The sequence below is a fragment of the Zalophus californianus genome, chromosome 2 (assembly GCF_009762305.2).
Source record: "Zalophus californianus isolate mZalCal1 chromosome 2, mZalCal1.pri.v2, whole genome shotgun sequence".
In the NCBI taxonomy this organism is placed as follows: domain Eukaryota; kingdom Metazoa; phylum Chordata; class Mammalia; order Carnivora; family Otariidae; genus Zalophus; species Zalophus californianus.
The window spans coordinates 185,802,501-185,818,836 of NC_045596.1; the positions used below are offsets into that span (position 1 = coordinate 185,802,501).

A 16,336-nucleotide genomic window follows, 5' to 3' on the forward strand; every position below is an offset into this window, starting at 1 on the left:
TTGTAGCAGGGAGGTGGGCACTTCCCTTTGTGAGCTGTCTGGTGTGCTGTAAGTAAATTGTGGAGTGGTGACTGTTATTTGCTAATGGATAGTTATTTATTTGCTGCAGAAACGTATTTGCTGACGGATATTTGGATATTCGTGCAAGGAGTGATTATGTTCTACAGAAGCAGCACACTGTTGTGCTGTGAATGTGCCAAGTTGCCCTTGATGTTACCGTTGATAACAACTTAACAACTTTCTGATGGGCACATTAGGACAATTAGATGGGACTAATCCCAGTGATTTCCTGTCCTCCTTGAACTACTTAAAATCACAATCAGAAAGTGGTAAACTTTTGATAGGAAAAAAGAGGGATTAACTTTAAAAGGTTTTTGACTAATGAAAATCAAACCCATGCCACATTAAGCAGCGTATTCACACCATTAAGCATTGTGAAGCATTTTCCTCCCCTTTTAATCTAGAAGGATGGTTTGGGAAAAACCGCAGATTCTAGTCTACAATATAGTCTTTCGTTGTTCTTATTAACAAGAGCGCGTTGCTTCGTTGAATTGTGGGGAAGATAATGTTGATTGAGATCCCTCGTAACTGAGAAAAAAAAAAATACTTCAAATTAAATGAAAACACGAACCTTTCATTTACACATTTTAGAGAAGCATTTTGAATAGCCTTCAATTGGTAGTTGCCTGAAATTAGTTAGGATAATAGGGGGAAATCAGTTATACCGATTTAGTCTGTTCTTAAATATAAATTATTTGAAATACTTCCCTGTGGGGAAAAGAAACAAAAAGCTGGGCAGGAGAAAGGTTGTTCTTGGCAGTTGTCTTGCCACATAAGGTTTTACCTGAGCTTCAAATCTGACATCGGATTCATTCAACACAGGCTGTAGAGGATATTTTAGCGGTCGGGGGAATTTTGTTTGTGTTTTGTGAAGTACAGAACATATTTAATCAGTTTTAATGGTCTTCCAGGATCCAACGTATGTTGACAGTTTAGCCGACTGTTATTAAAAGTTCTAGAGAGAGAGTGAAACTATAGATTTTCTAGTTTGATAGAAAAATCAAAGAAAGAATATGGCGTTTCTTTGAGGATCATTTGTTTTCCCTTTCATTGGAAATTAACTGATACTTGAGCAGTATTTCCTGGAAAATCACTTTTATAACCGTTCTTCACTTTATGAGGGTAAATGATTCAAAGGTAATAAATCATAGTCAACATTAAATTTTCCAGTGGTCCTTTTAAATATAGTTATAGAAGATTTTTCTGTCAACTGTTAATCATCACTGCAGCAGTGAGAGAAATCTGAAATCCTGGATAGCTTCATCTTTTTAAAAATCTCTTCTGACAAAATGTTTATTCAGACCACTGAACAAACAAAAAATGTAACTGATTTCAGTTTTGCCACTTTCTTCATCCTTCTGTCATTTGTCTACTGTGTTTAAGAATCATTAAAATGAGAAAGTATGTTGTTTGTAAATAAAATAATTGAACCTGGATTAATAATTTTTCCCCCTTTGGAATCCAGAGATTTGCTCAGACTTTTAAACTCAGTGTGGTGTCAGTGACAGTCAATTACAAAATTGACTTTATCTGTAAGGATTAATGAACTGTTAATCATTTTGTAGGTCTTATCACAACGACGTCAAGGAAACTAGACCGAGAGCAGCAAGATGAACATATATTAGAAGTAAGCATTTCTTTTCTTTTTTTTTTTTTTTTTTTTTACTTATTTAAAAGTTTTATAAATATCATGGGAAGGAGCATTCTTCTTCACATTCACTAGTATTCATAACTGTTATGATTTTGTTATGTTAGCTCCTGGTCATTATTAACAAGGGAAATAAAAGGGAAAGGAAACTTTTGTGAGCGTAGTTCATGTCCCCTTAAATCCCTTTCTATCCCCAAAACACAAGATCATTGTGTAAGTTCCACTCTAATTTTTGTGTGCACATACAGAGCAAACAAACTGGAAACAATATTATTTACGTTTCCTTTTCATTTACATAAGAGATACTTTCTCTTTATGCCTTCTTCATCTTTTTCCTTAGTATTCTGTTTTCGGGATATGTTTATGATAATATTAATAGATCTAATTCGGCTGTGGTTAGTTTCTGGTTTTTGTCGTTGTTCTTAAGTAATTGCATTGTTTTTGCATTCTAAACTGAATTGTAGAAAGTTTGTGGTTTTTAAACATTTCTGAAATAAAAGATTGAAGACTGATACGTGCTTTTCTAAGATGGTCTCTTTTGACGGGCTTCTCGTGCTCATGGCTAATTTAAAATGCCTTTCTAGTCCCTGAAAGGAGAAACACGGCTTGCCATATACTGGTTTGCTGGTGGATGGTAGGCACGTTTCAGGAGCAGGGATAGGAATCACGTGGAGGGGGAAGGTAGAGGGTCATGTCGAGGTCAGGTGTGATGCGACTGCTGGGTGCCAGGACCTACAAGCCAGGAAGAGGCTGAGAAGAGGCAGTTGGGAGAGTTTCCCTTGGAGAGGGAAACTGAGCAGAGCAGACATGAAACCTCTTGACTTTCCTCTACTGCACGTTAAGGGCCACTGTTGATCATTGGAGCCAGAGAAGACCGAGTGCTTGTTGGGTTGTGAGTTACCTGCACGAGTCTTCCATTCTACTAGTTTGGGTACTTGAGAAAGTCCAAAACTGTGGTTTATTAAATTATTTTTATTAATACTTCTCCCTTTTTATATTATCACTATTCATAATTCTACCTGCTTAATTTCATTTCATCCTTAGTCAATTTTCTAACTTTGTCAATAAAATATTTACTTTTTATAGCTCTATAGTGTGTACACATGAATATCCTGTCTAGAAAAGGTGGTTTCACAACCACCATTACAGTTAGTAATTGCCTTTTTTTTTTTTTAAGATTTTATGTATTTTGAGAGCGAGAGAGAGAGAGAGAGAGAGAGAGCGCGCGCGCGCACGCGAGCAGGGGGAGGGGCAGGGGAGAGAGAGAATCTTCGAGCTGACTCCCTACTGAGCGCAGGGCCCCATGTGGGGCTCGATCCCAGGACCCTGAGATCATGACCTGAGCCGAAATCAAGAGGCGGATGCTTGACCAACTGAGCAACCCAGGTGCCCTTAGAGTTCATGATCTCTTCATGTGTTACATCTGAGTGTTAGTCATAAGTTGTACAGTTAGTTCCCTTAAATTCATTTTCTTTCTGTTAGAGCAGAGTTTAGAATTTTGATTCGGTCCCTGCAGTGATTGACAGAAGGAGAATATGGTTCCTGAAGAAAGGAAGCAGGTGGTACGCTCTCTGGGGCGGCAGGCCCCAGGCATTGGCATCTTGCTGCGGCCGCACCCTGGTTAGAACCACACTGGACACCTGTTTGTTGTGTGCCTCCCTCCAGAGCTGCCTTTTTGCAGGAAATGTCCGAGGCTGGATGGGACCAAAGTACAAGTCCTAAGTACGAGTCCTAAGTACAAGATACTTAGGACTTGGCGGATAGCATGAAGACGTTGATGGGAAATAAGCCTTTGTAATGGGTTGTCATACGTATGTTGTATGTTTTCTGTAGTCCTTTATGGTGGTGGATTTGAGGACCAACGCCAGCATTGATTTGACTATCTTAAAGAAGAGTTTTTTTTTCCCAATCCCATGTTAAAAGCTGTGTTACTGGCTTCTGGTTCTTGAACCCAGCCTTAAGAACATTTTGGTGATGATTACCACAAAACATAGTGCTCGCTTGTATTTTTCTTTAATTTTCTCTCTTTTCCCTGAAGATCATATGAGAATTGATCAAAAGGAAGTAATAATTGTACATTTTGTTTTATTTTGAGAATGTGGGGAGGTAAATCATATACTTGAAGCAACTGCTTAAATATTCTTGGCAAGTACCATCAGGATATATTCACATTTCTATAAACAACAGGATTTATATTCACCAAGCTTTTAAAAAAAATTCCACAGAAAACTCCAGTATACTTTAATATTTTTATTATTTCAACCATTATTTTTGGAGGATGTGGTGAGGGAAAAATAGCTATTCCAAAGGTCGTTGCTTTTAATGTCCACACCAAAGTAAAAGTGGACATTTGATTCGGGGAGAGACCATTCATATGGAAGCATTCACCACTGTAGTCCTTAAGACTCGGATTTTTATTCGTAAGCTGAATACATGAATAATTAGGATGACCATTACTTTATGTTTCTTTTACTGAAAATCTTACTTAATAAATGGGTCTGAAATGAAAATTTTTATATCTGCTGTACTAAACGTGGAGGACTTCTGAACAAGAAAAGAGTCAAACAAAACAAAATGATGACAGCTAGTATTAAAAGGCATGCTCCTTCACATATATTTTAAATTGATGATTTAGCTTGCTTTATTTTTGAGGCTTAAAAATGAAAGTTTTTAATGCAGCATGTGGAGATTTTATTTTTTTTAAGATTTTATTTATCTATTTGACAGACCAAGAGAGACAGAGAGGGAACAAAAGCAGGGGGAGTGGGAGAGGGAAGAGCAGGGAGCCCGACTTGGGGCTCGATCCCAGGACCCTGTGATCACGACCGGAGCTGAAGGCAGACGCTTAATGACTGAGCCACCCAGGCGCCCCTGGAGATCTGATTTTTAAGTGCATAGAGTGTATGTTATTCTTTAGCCGACTCTGTTTGGCATAAAAATAAGTTGTTTTTGATAGCTTGCCATTTCGGTGACATCCATGTTATAGCTGTAGGAGTGCAGGGAGAGGTGGTGTGGTGAGGGGAGAGCCAAGGGCTCACGCTGCCTCTTTCTTGGCCCTCGCCTCGCTCCCCCTGTCCTGTCTGGAACAGGACACATCGTTGTCTTGCCTCCCCACAGGGCTGTTGTCAAAGGAGGGAAGGTGGTGTGTGTCATAGTGTGTGTGAACTCTGCAGGTCTCTGCAAATGCGGTTTATCATTAATTAGGAGCAAGACAGTCACTTTTTATATAGTTATATTTTAAAAAACATCTGTTGATCTGTTACCTTTCAAAAACAGGTTACTGTGACCGACAATGGTACCCCCCCCAAATCCACCATTGCAAGAGTGATTGTGAAAATCCTTGATGAAAATGACAACAAACCTCAGTTCCTACAGAAGTTCTACAAAATCAGACTCCCAGAGCGGGAAAGACCGGAACGAGAAAGAAACGCCAAGCGCGAGCCCATCTATCGCGTGATAGCTACGGACAAAGATGAAGGTCCCAATGCGGAAATCTCTTACAGCATTGAAGATGGAAACGAACATGGCAAATTTTTTATTGAGCCCAAAACCGGAGTGGTTTCATCCAAGAAGTTTTCTGGAGCTGGAGAATATGATATTCTTTCAGTGAGTTAGGATCTAGTCTTTGATTTTCTCACGTACTTTGTTTGTCTGATCTTAATGTGACTTCTCTGAAAACGTTCTCTCTCTTCAGTAAGTGGCCTCGGTGTTTGTGACCTAACGTCGCGAAGTGTGGCTTTTCGTTTGGCCTTCTCAGCTGTTGCTCCAGTTATTACCTATGTTGCCTGTGGCATGAAGAGGTTGCTCTTTTTAATCAAACCTTAAACATGGGGAATATACAAATAACAGAAACTTAAGTGTTTGAAATTGGCTCAGTTTGAGACCAAACCAGTCTGTGCCTCGGTTATAGGATGTAACTTCTAATTGGCTCCCTTCATCCCCTCTGCTTATATTTCATAGATTAAGGCGGTTGATAATGGTCGCCCCCAAAAGTCGTCAACCACTCGACTCCATATTGAATGGATCTCCAAACCCAAACCATCAGTGGAGCCGATTTCATTTGAAGAACCATTTTTTTCATTTACTGTCGTGGAAAGCGATCCGGCGGCTCACATGATTGGCGTGATATCTGCGGAGCCTCCCGGCACGCCTCTTTGGTTTGACATCACTGGTGAGTATTCACAGTTCTCACCGTCCTTGCACAGGTTACACTGAGGAGAGCCTGTTTTTTGGTTTCCTGACTTTTGTATACATCTCCGCATTTAAAATTGGGAATCAGACTTAGAAATGGAGAGTTTGTCTTAAATTGCAGTATTTTGATTGCAAAATGTTTTCTAATATCCAGCATGTACTAAACTTGTTTAAAATCGGGGCGGTGCATATACCATATCCTTAATGTAAAAATAAGGTTTTCAAAAGTACATGAAGGAGTTAGAAACCTGAGTGTTTTGGTCCAAAAACACAACTTCTTAATTTTCCCTCTTGATACATAACATATGGCACATTGCTGTTTTTAGTGAATATGGTTTGAATGCTTGAAATAACTGTGTAACTGTCACATGTCAGTATTTTATAGGGAATAATCTTACGGATTTTAGTTGCATAACTTAAAAATGAGAGTGCTAACTGTGGCCTTCTCAGTTTTATTTACCACATTCTGGGAATGTGGGAAGTGGGGGTCAGGAGATTCATTGACCCTGTGATAAAGATCATATGCCTACGTCAGTTTTTCGTTTTTCCTTTTCATTTACTTGCGTTTAGACGTAGAACGTATTCCCTTACTCTCCCATACTTAAAAAAAAAAGAAATTCACATTAAACTTCGACGTCTTTGTTTTTTAAATGCTATTTCCTCATGTTATTTTAATCATCAGGATCTTTAAAAGCATAAGTGTGGATTGTGACTCATCTCTAGTTGGTCCTTTAGATTCCTTTTCCCTCCTCCAGCCCTTAGCCTCCCTCCCCGCGAACTGCCGTGTCAGCATTTGAAGTGGCTGGGAAGTGGGGCCGCCGGGGCCGGGGGGGGGGGGGGGGGGGGGGGTACGGGCTTTACCTCTCTCTCCCGCTTCCCCCGCCACATGGTTCGGCTGCGTGCCCAGCTTGGGGCAGTGTATGAAATCGTAGAGGTCATCCACATCTCTGAATCCCTTCCTTCGGTTTTAAAGAAGAAAGGTGATTTTCACAGTGAACTACAGCCAAAATCGCTTGTTTGCTCCCTGTTAAGTCCCGTCACGCTCGCAGCGCAGCCAGGCCCCCCGCTGTGCCGTGCGGACCGCCGACCACCTCTGGGGCAGGTCCGATCGATTCTCTCCCTTGTTCTGTGCTTGCCTTCCATGCTTGCTTCCTTGTGGCTGTGCCAGGAGACGCACTGGCCAGAGAAGTGTTTTCCATCCTTCAGATGACTTGTGACCCGAACTGTTCAGCAGAAGGTATCTGCTGAGATCCCATAATTTGCCTCAGATTATGAGATCTAAAAGAAAAGCATCAAGTTTTTAAAACCTTTTTTATTTCCAGTGACGCTCTTCCATTGCCCCTTGTTTTCGTGGCATGCCCATGGTCACCCGTTCCAGTTGCAAACATGCTGACTTCTAAGACATCCCGAGACCATCCTTAGTTTTAGGTTTCACTGAAGATTTTTTTTTTTAATGTGTGTGTCATTTTACTTCTTGGTAAGATTTAGTAATAGAACCTCATCATGACATTAAGACTTTATTTTCATTCCATGTCACTTCATTGATAAAAGTATCTCAAGTTCAGTGGATGTGGAAAGAGTTTTATCTAGAACATAATTGGGAATGCATTTGGATAATGTCCGCAGCACAGAAAATTTTGCTTCGTTAAGCTTTGTGTTTGGCAACAATGGGGAACATTTCTTTTTAAGTATAGAAGAGCCAGGACTAATTGATGTTAACTGCCACGATTTTTTTCAGAGTTAACATTTGTTTTTAATGGTTAATGTATTAGGGCAGTATGCTTCAAGTGTCACAGATTTTTTCTGAGTAATTAAACATGTAAATGGCTGACTCTGGTTAGTAAAGGATGTTATATATAGCTAGTGGGATATATAAATTAAAGACCTATTCAGAACCCCTGAAAAAGCAAATGGAAAGTAAATCATTGGCAATATTAGCAATGGTTCTCCATCTTCGGAGTTGCTTTCTTGCTTTCCTCTCAGTAGCTTCCCGTGACAGTTAGGGCGCAAGTTTGCATTCGTAGCCACTGTCTTTCTCATTGGCCCTTCTTTTCTTGTCTTTCAAAGTGAAAGCTCCTTGGAATCACCTTCAGCAGTATATCAGAAGTGGGTTTTTTTTTTTCCCCGTCATGAAGAATTAGAAAGCCACCGAAGAAATGACAGATTCTCATACTTTTCTGTATGTCCTAACTTAAACTAGGTGGCAACTATGACAGTCACTTTGATGTGGACAAAGGCACCGGGACCATCATTGTTGCCAAACCTCTGGATGCAGAACAGAAATCAAACTATAACCTCACAGTTGAAGCTACAGATGGAAGCACCACTATCCTTACACAGGTAAGTGAATCACCAACGATGCGTTCGTCAGAGGAGGACTGATCCAACTTTCTGATTGTATGGTGCACAGGCAGCATGAACGGCTGATTCCGCCCTCGGAGGCTCCCAGGCAGAGTCACTGTGTTGACAGAGCTTACACATGTGCACACCAAAGAGTTGTATTTAGGGGAAGAAGATTGACTGCAAATCTTGATGTAGGTTTGGCCTGTAATTAACCAGTCTTGGAAATTTTGAAAGAAGACTTAAAAACAACAACCCACTTCTGATTATCAAAATCTTTCAACTTTATACCGATTTTGAACAGTGTTGGTAGTAGAACTTGTATCACTCTTGGGGATGAATTGTCCAAGTCCTTTTCATTAAAGGTCATTATAGTGATTAATGATCTTTTAAATCACTTTTTTGAAATTTTTTTCTCTTTTGGCTACTTTAATAAGGGTTGTATAAAATGAATGATAAAAATTGTTCTCGTAATTCCTTTAACATCTTTATTTGTTCCTATCTGGTGATTAAGAGAGAGCCAGATTACTGGGATTTCAAATTTAAATGTTAAAACCTGATACATTAAATTCTCTTTGATTCTCAGTGTGGACTGTTTGAGAATTTGTTGAACATTTGTTATGTGCCAGGTATTGTTCTGGAAGCTGAATACTGGGGAAAAAAATCTTACCCTCATAGAGCTTACCTTAGGATGGTGGAAGCTGAGATTTACATATAATCTGCTATGTCCTGAAGGACAAAGGAAGAAATTAAATACTAGAAGATAAAGTGTTCTGAATTCCAGTTTTTTTTTTATCTTTAGATGATACTATTTTAAATCTCAAATGAGAGAGATCATCTGTTAAATCATTTAGTTGCACTGAAGAATAAAAGAGTCTGTGATGTCTTTTCAATTAACAAATGAGTAGATGATTCAGAGCCAGTTATGAAAAGACCTTCCTTTCTCCACATGGTTGTGATTTTTAGTGTATTTAAAATTGACATACGTACGATGCTTTGGGGCCATTTTGAGATTGTCATGTAAAAGTTTTAGTACAGTATTAAAATTACACTTCTGTCAATAACTTCTCATTATAGAAGTTAGCCTTTAGAGCATGAAAATGAGGAGAAAAACACAGAGTTGTAATAAATTTAACAGGATAAATTTTGAAAGGTTTGAAGAGTATAACTGTATCAGTTCAAATAATGCATCAGCATTACGCCCGGGTCGATTGGTTTGGGAATCTTGGCTCTGCCTCTCATCCTGTCCCTGGGCTGGAACCCTCTGGGCTTCCCTTTGGTCCTTGGGGAACTGGGCTTGGTGATTTTGTCCTCCCAGGCACTCTGAGGGTAAGTGAGGTGTAGCACGCGGGCGCTGGCGCTGAAAGCCCGTGGAGCTGCTGTCCACGCATGCTCACAGAGCACTGGTGTGGACTCCCTGCTGGACACTGCAGTCCCCTCCCTGTCTCTGTTCTCTGTCCCTGCAGTTCACCTCGCACTGCCCGCTACCAGAGGGGTCTGCCCGGTTAGGAAGAGGAGGGGCAGGTGAATTTCCTGGGATCAGCTAGTTCAGGGCATACAGGATATATAGCTCTCAGGCCTCTGCTTGGGAGTCCAGGCTCCGCGTACTGGATGCCGCCTTCTCCCTGCTCCCTGCTCTGGTCTCAAAAAGACAGGGTGTTTGATGCCACTTCTTGCCTTCATGTCTCTGACCAAGGTCTCCCCGCGACTCCCATCTCAGTGTACACTGATCCACCAACCTAAGACCTACACAAACAAAGCCTTATTACCTCCTCCTTGAAAGCTTTCCGAACATCCCGTGCCGACTCTGGACTCCTAAAGACTTACTTGATAACTCACTTGATAATATGCAGAACCTCATTATGCCTCGTATGTGTAAGACATCACCTGCCAAGCTTGAAAGCTTCCTGAGGGCAGGGATTGTTGTACATTCATTTTATTTGCACCCCAGTAATGTGTAGGTACGTGCTGAGTGTATAAGGGCCCTGTGAATATGCGTCATGTGAATTCCCGTATCAAAATTGGCTATTTTTACCTTCCTTGTTCCTATTTAGTTGTGATTAATTGACTTTAGAGCAGGATTAAACTACCTCTACCCAACACTCACTCCATTAGAAAAGTACTGTGTAAATTTATAGTGGAAATGAATATATAATGATTTAACTTAGAGAAATTATAAAATCATCTCTTCTGGATCATCATTGACCTTTAAAAATGGTCTGTAGTTTTAAATGTTTATATAACTTTCACATAAAACCTTTCTGTGGTTTAGCGAATGCATTTAGTGTGTATATAAAGTTTAATGTTACAAATCCATCACTGACATTGTAGTGTTTTATGAGAACACTGGTATAGTCTTCATGGAAAGACCTGTAGCTCATATGCCTGCACCAGGGTGGTTAATAGCTTCACCTATGCATTCCTGCGACTTTGGCCTCCTGTGCCATTTGGACTAGCAAACCTCTTTACTCCATGCATGCCAGTGAAGCTCAGATTTCTTGCTCGTAACTATAAACCATCTTTGTAATCAGTACTGATTTCCACTATGCCTTATCCACACACATCTTTTCAATCTGAAAATTAATCCTCTTAGTGTTAAAGTAAAAAAAGAAATTTTTTTTAATTCAGCTTAGGACTGTTTTTTTAATATTGGTTTCCCCCCCCTTTAAGGTTTTTATTTATTTAAGAGAGCTTATCTTTTCAGTATACTTAAATTGCTTTTAGAAAATGAGTGTGTTTACTATTTATATGTAGGTTTTATGATCACAAAAATGTAGTAAAGATTTTTAAAGCACATTTCTAATTTATTGGTAGGAATTTGGAGTCTCAACGATTAGAATCAGAAATTTAAATAGGATATTTATCTAGTACCATACTCACCTTGCTAGCTTGGTAGTTGCAGATTCAGATCTGATATGGGAAATTATCTTCTGTAAATCCTGCTCAAGTAAATTCTCTGTTATCCTTAAATGAGTACTCTAGAATAATCTCTCTCCTGTGGAGACCTGAGAGAAATTAAATGTGCATTCGGGAAGAAGTGTGTGAAAGATGTTACATATGCCCTCCAAAGTTAGTTTCAAGAATTAAGAAAGTTCTTCATTATCTTACTCATATGGGCAATAGATCAATGGAAAATTTTAAAGATTTTTTTTTATTCTGGATTTTTGTTGCTTTTCTCGTTTTGTTTCATTTTGCTAACAAAATCGGTTTTTTTCAGTGTGCATCTCATGTTTCCCCTTGATTCTGTAAATAACAAAATAGCATAATTAAGGATATTACTATAATGTGAGTCATTTTTGTCCTTATAGGTATTTATCAAAGTAATAGATACAAATGACCATCGTCCTCAGTTTTCCACATCAAAGTACGAAGTTGTTATTCCTGAGGACACAGTGCCAGAAACAGAAATTTTGCAAATCAGTGCAATGGATAAGGATGAGAAAAACAGGCTAATCTATACTCTGCAGAGCAGCATCGATCCATTGAGTCTCAAGAAATTTCGACTTGATCCTGCAACGGGCTCTCTCTATACTTCTCAAACACTTGATCATGAAGCCATCCACCAGCACGTTCTTACAGTCATGGTACGGCTTCCTGCTCATTCTTTGGCCACCATTTAGATTCTGAAGGGTTTCATATGTTTGAGAGTGATTTTTAATCAATTATAGGGCAACCCCTGACAGCATTGATAACATATTGATTCTTTCAGGTGCGGGATCAAGATGTCCCTGTAAAACGCAACTACGCACGGATTGTTGTTAATGTCAGTGACACAAACGACCATGCTCCTTGGTTCACGAGTTCCTCCTATGAAGGGCGGGTTTATGAATCAGCGGCTGTCGGCTCAGTGGTGTTGCAGGTTACAGCTCTGGACAGGGACAAAGGGAAGAATGCTGAAGTGCTGTATTCGATCGAATCAGGTATTTTTGGAGCACTTAGTAGATTAACTTGAAAAAGTACATTTATTTTCTAAAACTAGTTCTGTGTGTGGAAACATTTCTGTATGTCACCATAAAAATTGCTTAAATTGATCTTTAGCTACCATTTTTCATATTAGGAGAAAGAAGACTTCTTTTGTCTTTTAAGCTTTTAACTCAATAGAAAGCAGAGAGAGAGAGTCCTATGTTTAATAGAAGGATTCACATTATTAGCATAGTTCAAGGCTCTGAGAAGTTCTGCAGTAAAGAAAACTGTATTTGATCCAATTCAGTATATCCACAATGTTTTAACCATGCAACATTTTCCTTCATACTATTTGTTAACTGTGAAACACTCTTAAGAAACCACTGGCCTCGGTAATTTAACTTTTAGAGCATTTGTTCTTGGGCACAGTAGGAATTTCCACGACAGAGTGCTAGGTGTCATGCCTCTGCTTCCCCTTTCACCCCCCTGCACCTTTAACAGTTGAATTTCATTCATGGAATTGGGTTGTTAACAGTAGGCCCCAGGGTTGCGATTTGGAGATGTTGAAAAGCCCAAGGAGTCTGCTGGAGAGTTGGGCAAGGAAGGCCTTGAACATTTTTTCTACATATGACAGGGCAAGAGGTCCAGAGTCTTGCTGGTAGTTACAAGAAGGATCAAAGTGAAAGTTTTGTTCTCTGTTCTCTTTTATAATGCTCTTCATAGTCTTTCATCTATTCATTCCATGGACTAATGAAGCATATTTTCTGTATCAAGTGCCATGCTAGGAGCGTGATATATGTAGAGGCTATCATTGGTCCACAAGTGTATGTTCGTGCAAAATGGAAGCCCCTGATTGAAATAGGGATCTGCTTTAGAGTATATGATTTGTATAGTCAGAATTCATTTTGTTTTGGGACCTTCCCTATTCATGCCACATATAGTGAAAAGTGATTAAGTATCAAGAAGCCTGCTTCCATTTTTCCATGTTTCTCAAGGTAATTGTTAGTACAAAGAATATAGTCTCTCTCATCCTTTTGTCTTTATAATGATTTTAGAATATCATGCATTTAACTTGATTTGTGTAAGTCCTTTCCTTTGCGTATTGAAAAACTGTGCCTTTCCTAGACGTTAGAATTGGTAGAGGTATCAATTAACTGTAGGTCATATAATCAAAAGCTGAGCATGGGGAGTAATAAAAAAAAAACCACTTAATCGATGTGTTTTATGTGATTTAAACTACTTTTATTTCTTAATACACTTGACGCCTCATTTGTTTCCCCAAAACCAACCAAATTTAGTCCATTACCCACAAATAAGATTTTTTCTACTGCCCGGGGTTCAGGATTAAAATGTAGTCTAGTTAGCACCTTGAACAAAGATGAAGGTTTTTCCACTGGTTCAGAAATTTAGCTGTTAAAAAAAAACAGTGCATTCCATTTGTGCATGCCTGAGCAGTTCGGCAGAATAATTTTCTCATAGACAAACCGCCTGGGTTTGTGTAGGAGAAAATGTTAAACTTTTCCCTTAGCTTTCACATAATTTTCAACAACTGGGTGGTTAAAATATGATTGTTGGTGCCTGACTGAAGGCATGTGCATTCTTGAAATGCTTGTAATGACTAATGGGATTAGTAATTTGGTATTCCAAGAATGGAACTGTATCTCCCCTCAAAGAATAGATGATACCAACGGCCTATTTTGATATAGAATTTGGACTTCTAAGAAGATAATCTTTATAGATTTGGTAATACAAAAAGTGTGCTAAAGAATTACTTCGTAGGCAACAGCTATCATTAAAATGCAAAAGTGTGTGTATGTGAATGTTGAAATAATAGGAAAGGTAAAATGGTCATACTTAGTTCTTATATTCACCTGCTTCTCATTTGTGTCAGATTACATTTAATAAAGTTCAAAAAACTAGTTACAGATTCAGGCTGTAACACTGCATGTTTAATTACCAAAAATTTATTGAGCGAAGCGTTTGGTCTGATTAGGAGTCTTTAGGGAAAAGAATTAATTAAAGGCTGCTTTCCGTAACAATTGACTTACGTGTTTAGAGACAATCAGGGCCATACTCTGGACTGTATGGTGTTTTCTTTCTTTTTTTTAAAGTAGATTATTGTAACTTCAAAACTATCCTCATGCCTGGAAATAGAAGGCACTCAGTATATGTACTTATTAACTAGCATTGATTTCCTTCCCCAGACTTAGGTTAAATATAATTGCAGGTGAAACTTGAGGTTTCCCACTTGAGGCTCCCACCGGTCGGGTGGTCAGCACTTTACTGGGCGCCCACAGCAAGTGCACAGTGGGAAGACATGGGTTTCTGCGCACAGCTCTGACTTGCCCTTTGGGGTGCACGTATGTAATACAGTCCTTGCTAGTGAGCACAGATTCACGTTTGTCTGGATAATTGCCTTCTTCAAAGAGAACAATCTAAGGCTGTTTAGAAATCACCAGTATCTCCAGCTCAAGAGAATGACTAAGCCCCCAACCTGGTACAGACTCTACCACTTGCCCTATTAATTCCCTCACAAATACCGCATGTGTATTTCAGTATTTGATGAATGTATCTGTTATTGGATCAGACAGGAGCGTGTGCAAGCCATGCAGCGACGCTTAGTGTTCTTCCACATAAACATGTTGCTTGCCCATCTGCAAATCTGATGATTTCTGCCACAGGATAGATGTATGTAGGTGCCGTCTGTTAATTGGCTACCTGGGTTCCTGTTTGACCTTGTTAAGATACTCCAGGTAGTAATGTTTCTGAATTTTACATGCTGATAAAAATTTATCAGAAATTTCCAATTAGTACACATTTCTTTAGTTAATACTTAGAAATGTAGTGCTTAATCTAACAAATGGTTGTTGGTAGTGATAGAGGTAAAATGCAGAAAAATAAAAATAGTGCCTTGTTATCTTTCCATACAACAAATTCAACAAATACTTAGTGTGTCCTATGTGTCAGGCATTTTTCTAAGCACAGGTGATAAATAACGAATAAAACAAGCCATGTTTAAATGGGGACTTAATGTTCTAGTGGGAGAATGGCTAAGAAGGTTGCAATATGTGCTCTAAAGAAAAAAACAGGGTATGGGGACAGAAACAGCCATTGTGATTAGGGAAGTAAAGGGAGGCTTCACCGTCACATTCTCTAAGCAGAGGGACATTTGGGTAAAACCTGAGTGAATGAATGAATGAGAAGCAATGAGAATAGCTGGGGAAGACTGTTCCAGAGAGGACCCCCACATACGTTCCTCCTGAGATGAGCATGTGCTCTCCTGGTTGAGGAGTGAGGAGCCAGTATGGCTGGAGGGCAGGGAGTACGTTGTGTAGACAGTGGTGGGTTCTCACGCCACCAGCTTGCTTTAACGCAGGTGAAATCTATTCATTCTGCTCTCTAGGGCCTTTCGTGTTTGAAGCTTTAAGATTTCACTGTGCAAAATGAGAGAAAGGGATGGAGATGATTGAATGTAAACTGTGGTAGGTTGGCTGCTTCATTAGTACAGACGTAGGATAGCCCAAGGGGTGGGGGTGAAGACTGTCATCCACAGGTTTTCATGGTCGCTCTGTCAGTCCCAGGCAGCCAGTCACGGTTTTGAAAGATGGGGTGACACCCACGTAGGATGAGAGAGGTCCTTGGAATTCTGACTGACTAAAGCACAATGAGATAATCTGTGATTGCTGAGTCATAAATGCAGACAGGCAGAAATTAGGGTCTACGAGGCATGGTAGAGGCAGTGTGACCCCGTTTGTGGGTGAGGGTTCAGCTCAGAACTTGGGGGCCCGGAGAAAGCCCAGGCCTCTGCACTGTTGCAGACTGTGGTGCACGGTGGTGGGGCCTAGATGCAGAGCCGGGCAGGCTTAATGAAAACCAGACTGGATCTGGCCTCAGAAAAAATTTTATCATGGATTTTTGGAAAATGTATTAACAGAAGGAAATGAAGGCTGTAGAGGAAGTGTTTACTAGTAATGATGTGGGGAAAGGAGTGCTTGGTCAGTCTCCTGGTTTGCAAATCACACGGTAAGTCGTTCTGGCCTATGAAGTACCTCATGTGGTTGCAAACCTAGAAAACAGAACTTGAAAAAGCAGTTAAGGGGCAAGTCAGCTTTGTTGTGGGGAAGTGTAATAGTTCATTTGGGGAGAATAAATTCAGTTCTGTGACTAGGATGATGGATTCTGGACTCTGGTGTG

At 39.8% G+C, this 16,336-nt stretch overlaps 1 protein-coding gene across 3 annotated transcripts in view; it reads left to right on the top strand.

Annotated features, from left to right (window-relative positions):
* The window catches only part of FAT1 (FAT atypical cadherin 1), a 126,368-nt gene that overhangs the window by 78,776 nt on the left and 31,256 nt on the right, over positions 1–16,336 (top strand). For all 3 annotated transcript variants that reach the window (XM_027599211.2, XM_027599213.2, XM_027599212.2), the window contains exons 4-9: positions 1,626–1,687; positions 4,985–5,314; positions 5,669–5,879; positions 8,100–8,239; positions 11,548–11,823; positions 11,949–12,159. In XM_027599211.2, the coding sequence (XP_027455012.1) occupies positions 1,626–1,687; positions 4,985–5,314; positions 5,669–5,879; positions 8,100–8,239; positions 11,548–11,823; positions 11,949–12,159 (1,230 nt within the window). The remainder of the gene's footprint in view (positions 1–1,625; positions 1,688–4,984; positions 5,315–5,668; positions 5,880–8,099; positions 8,240–11,547; positions 11,824–11,948; positions 12,160–16,336) is intronic.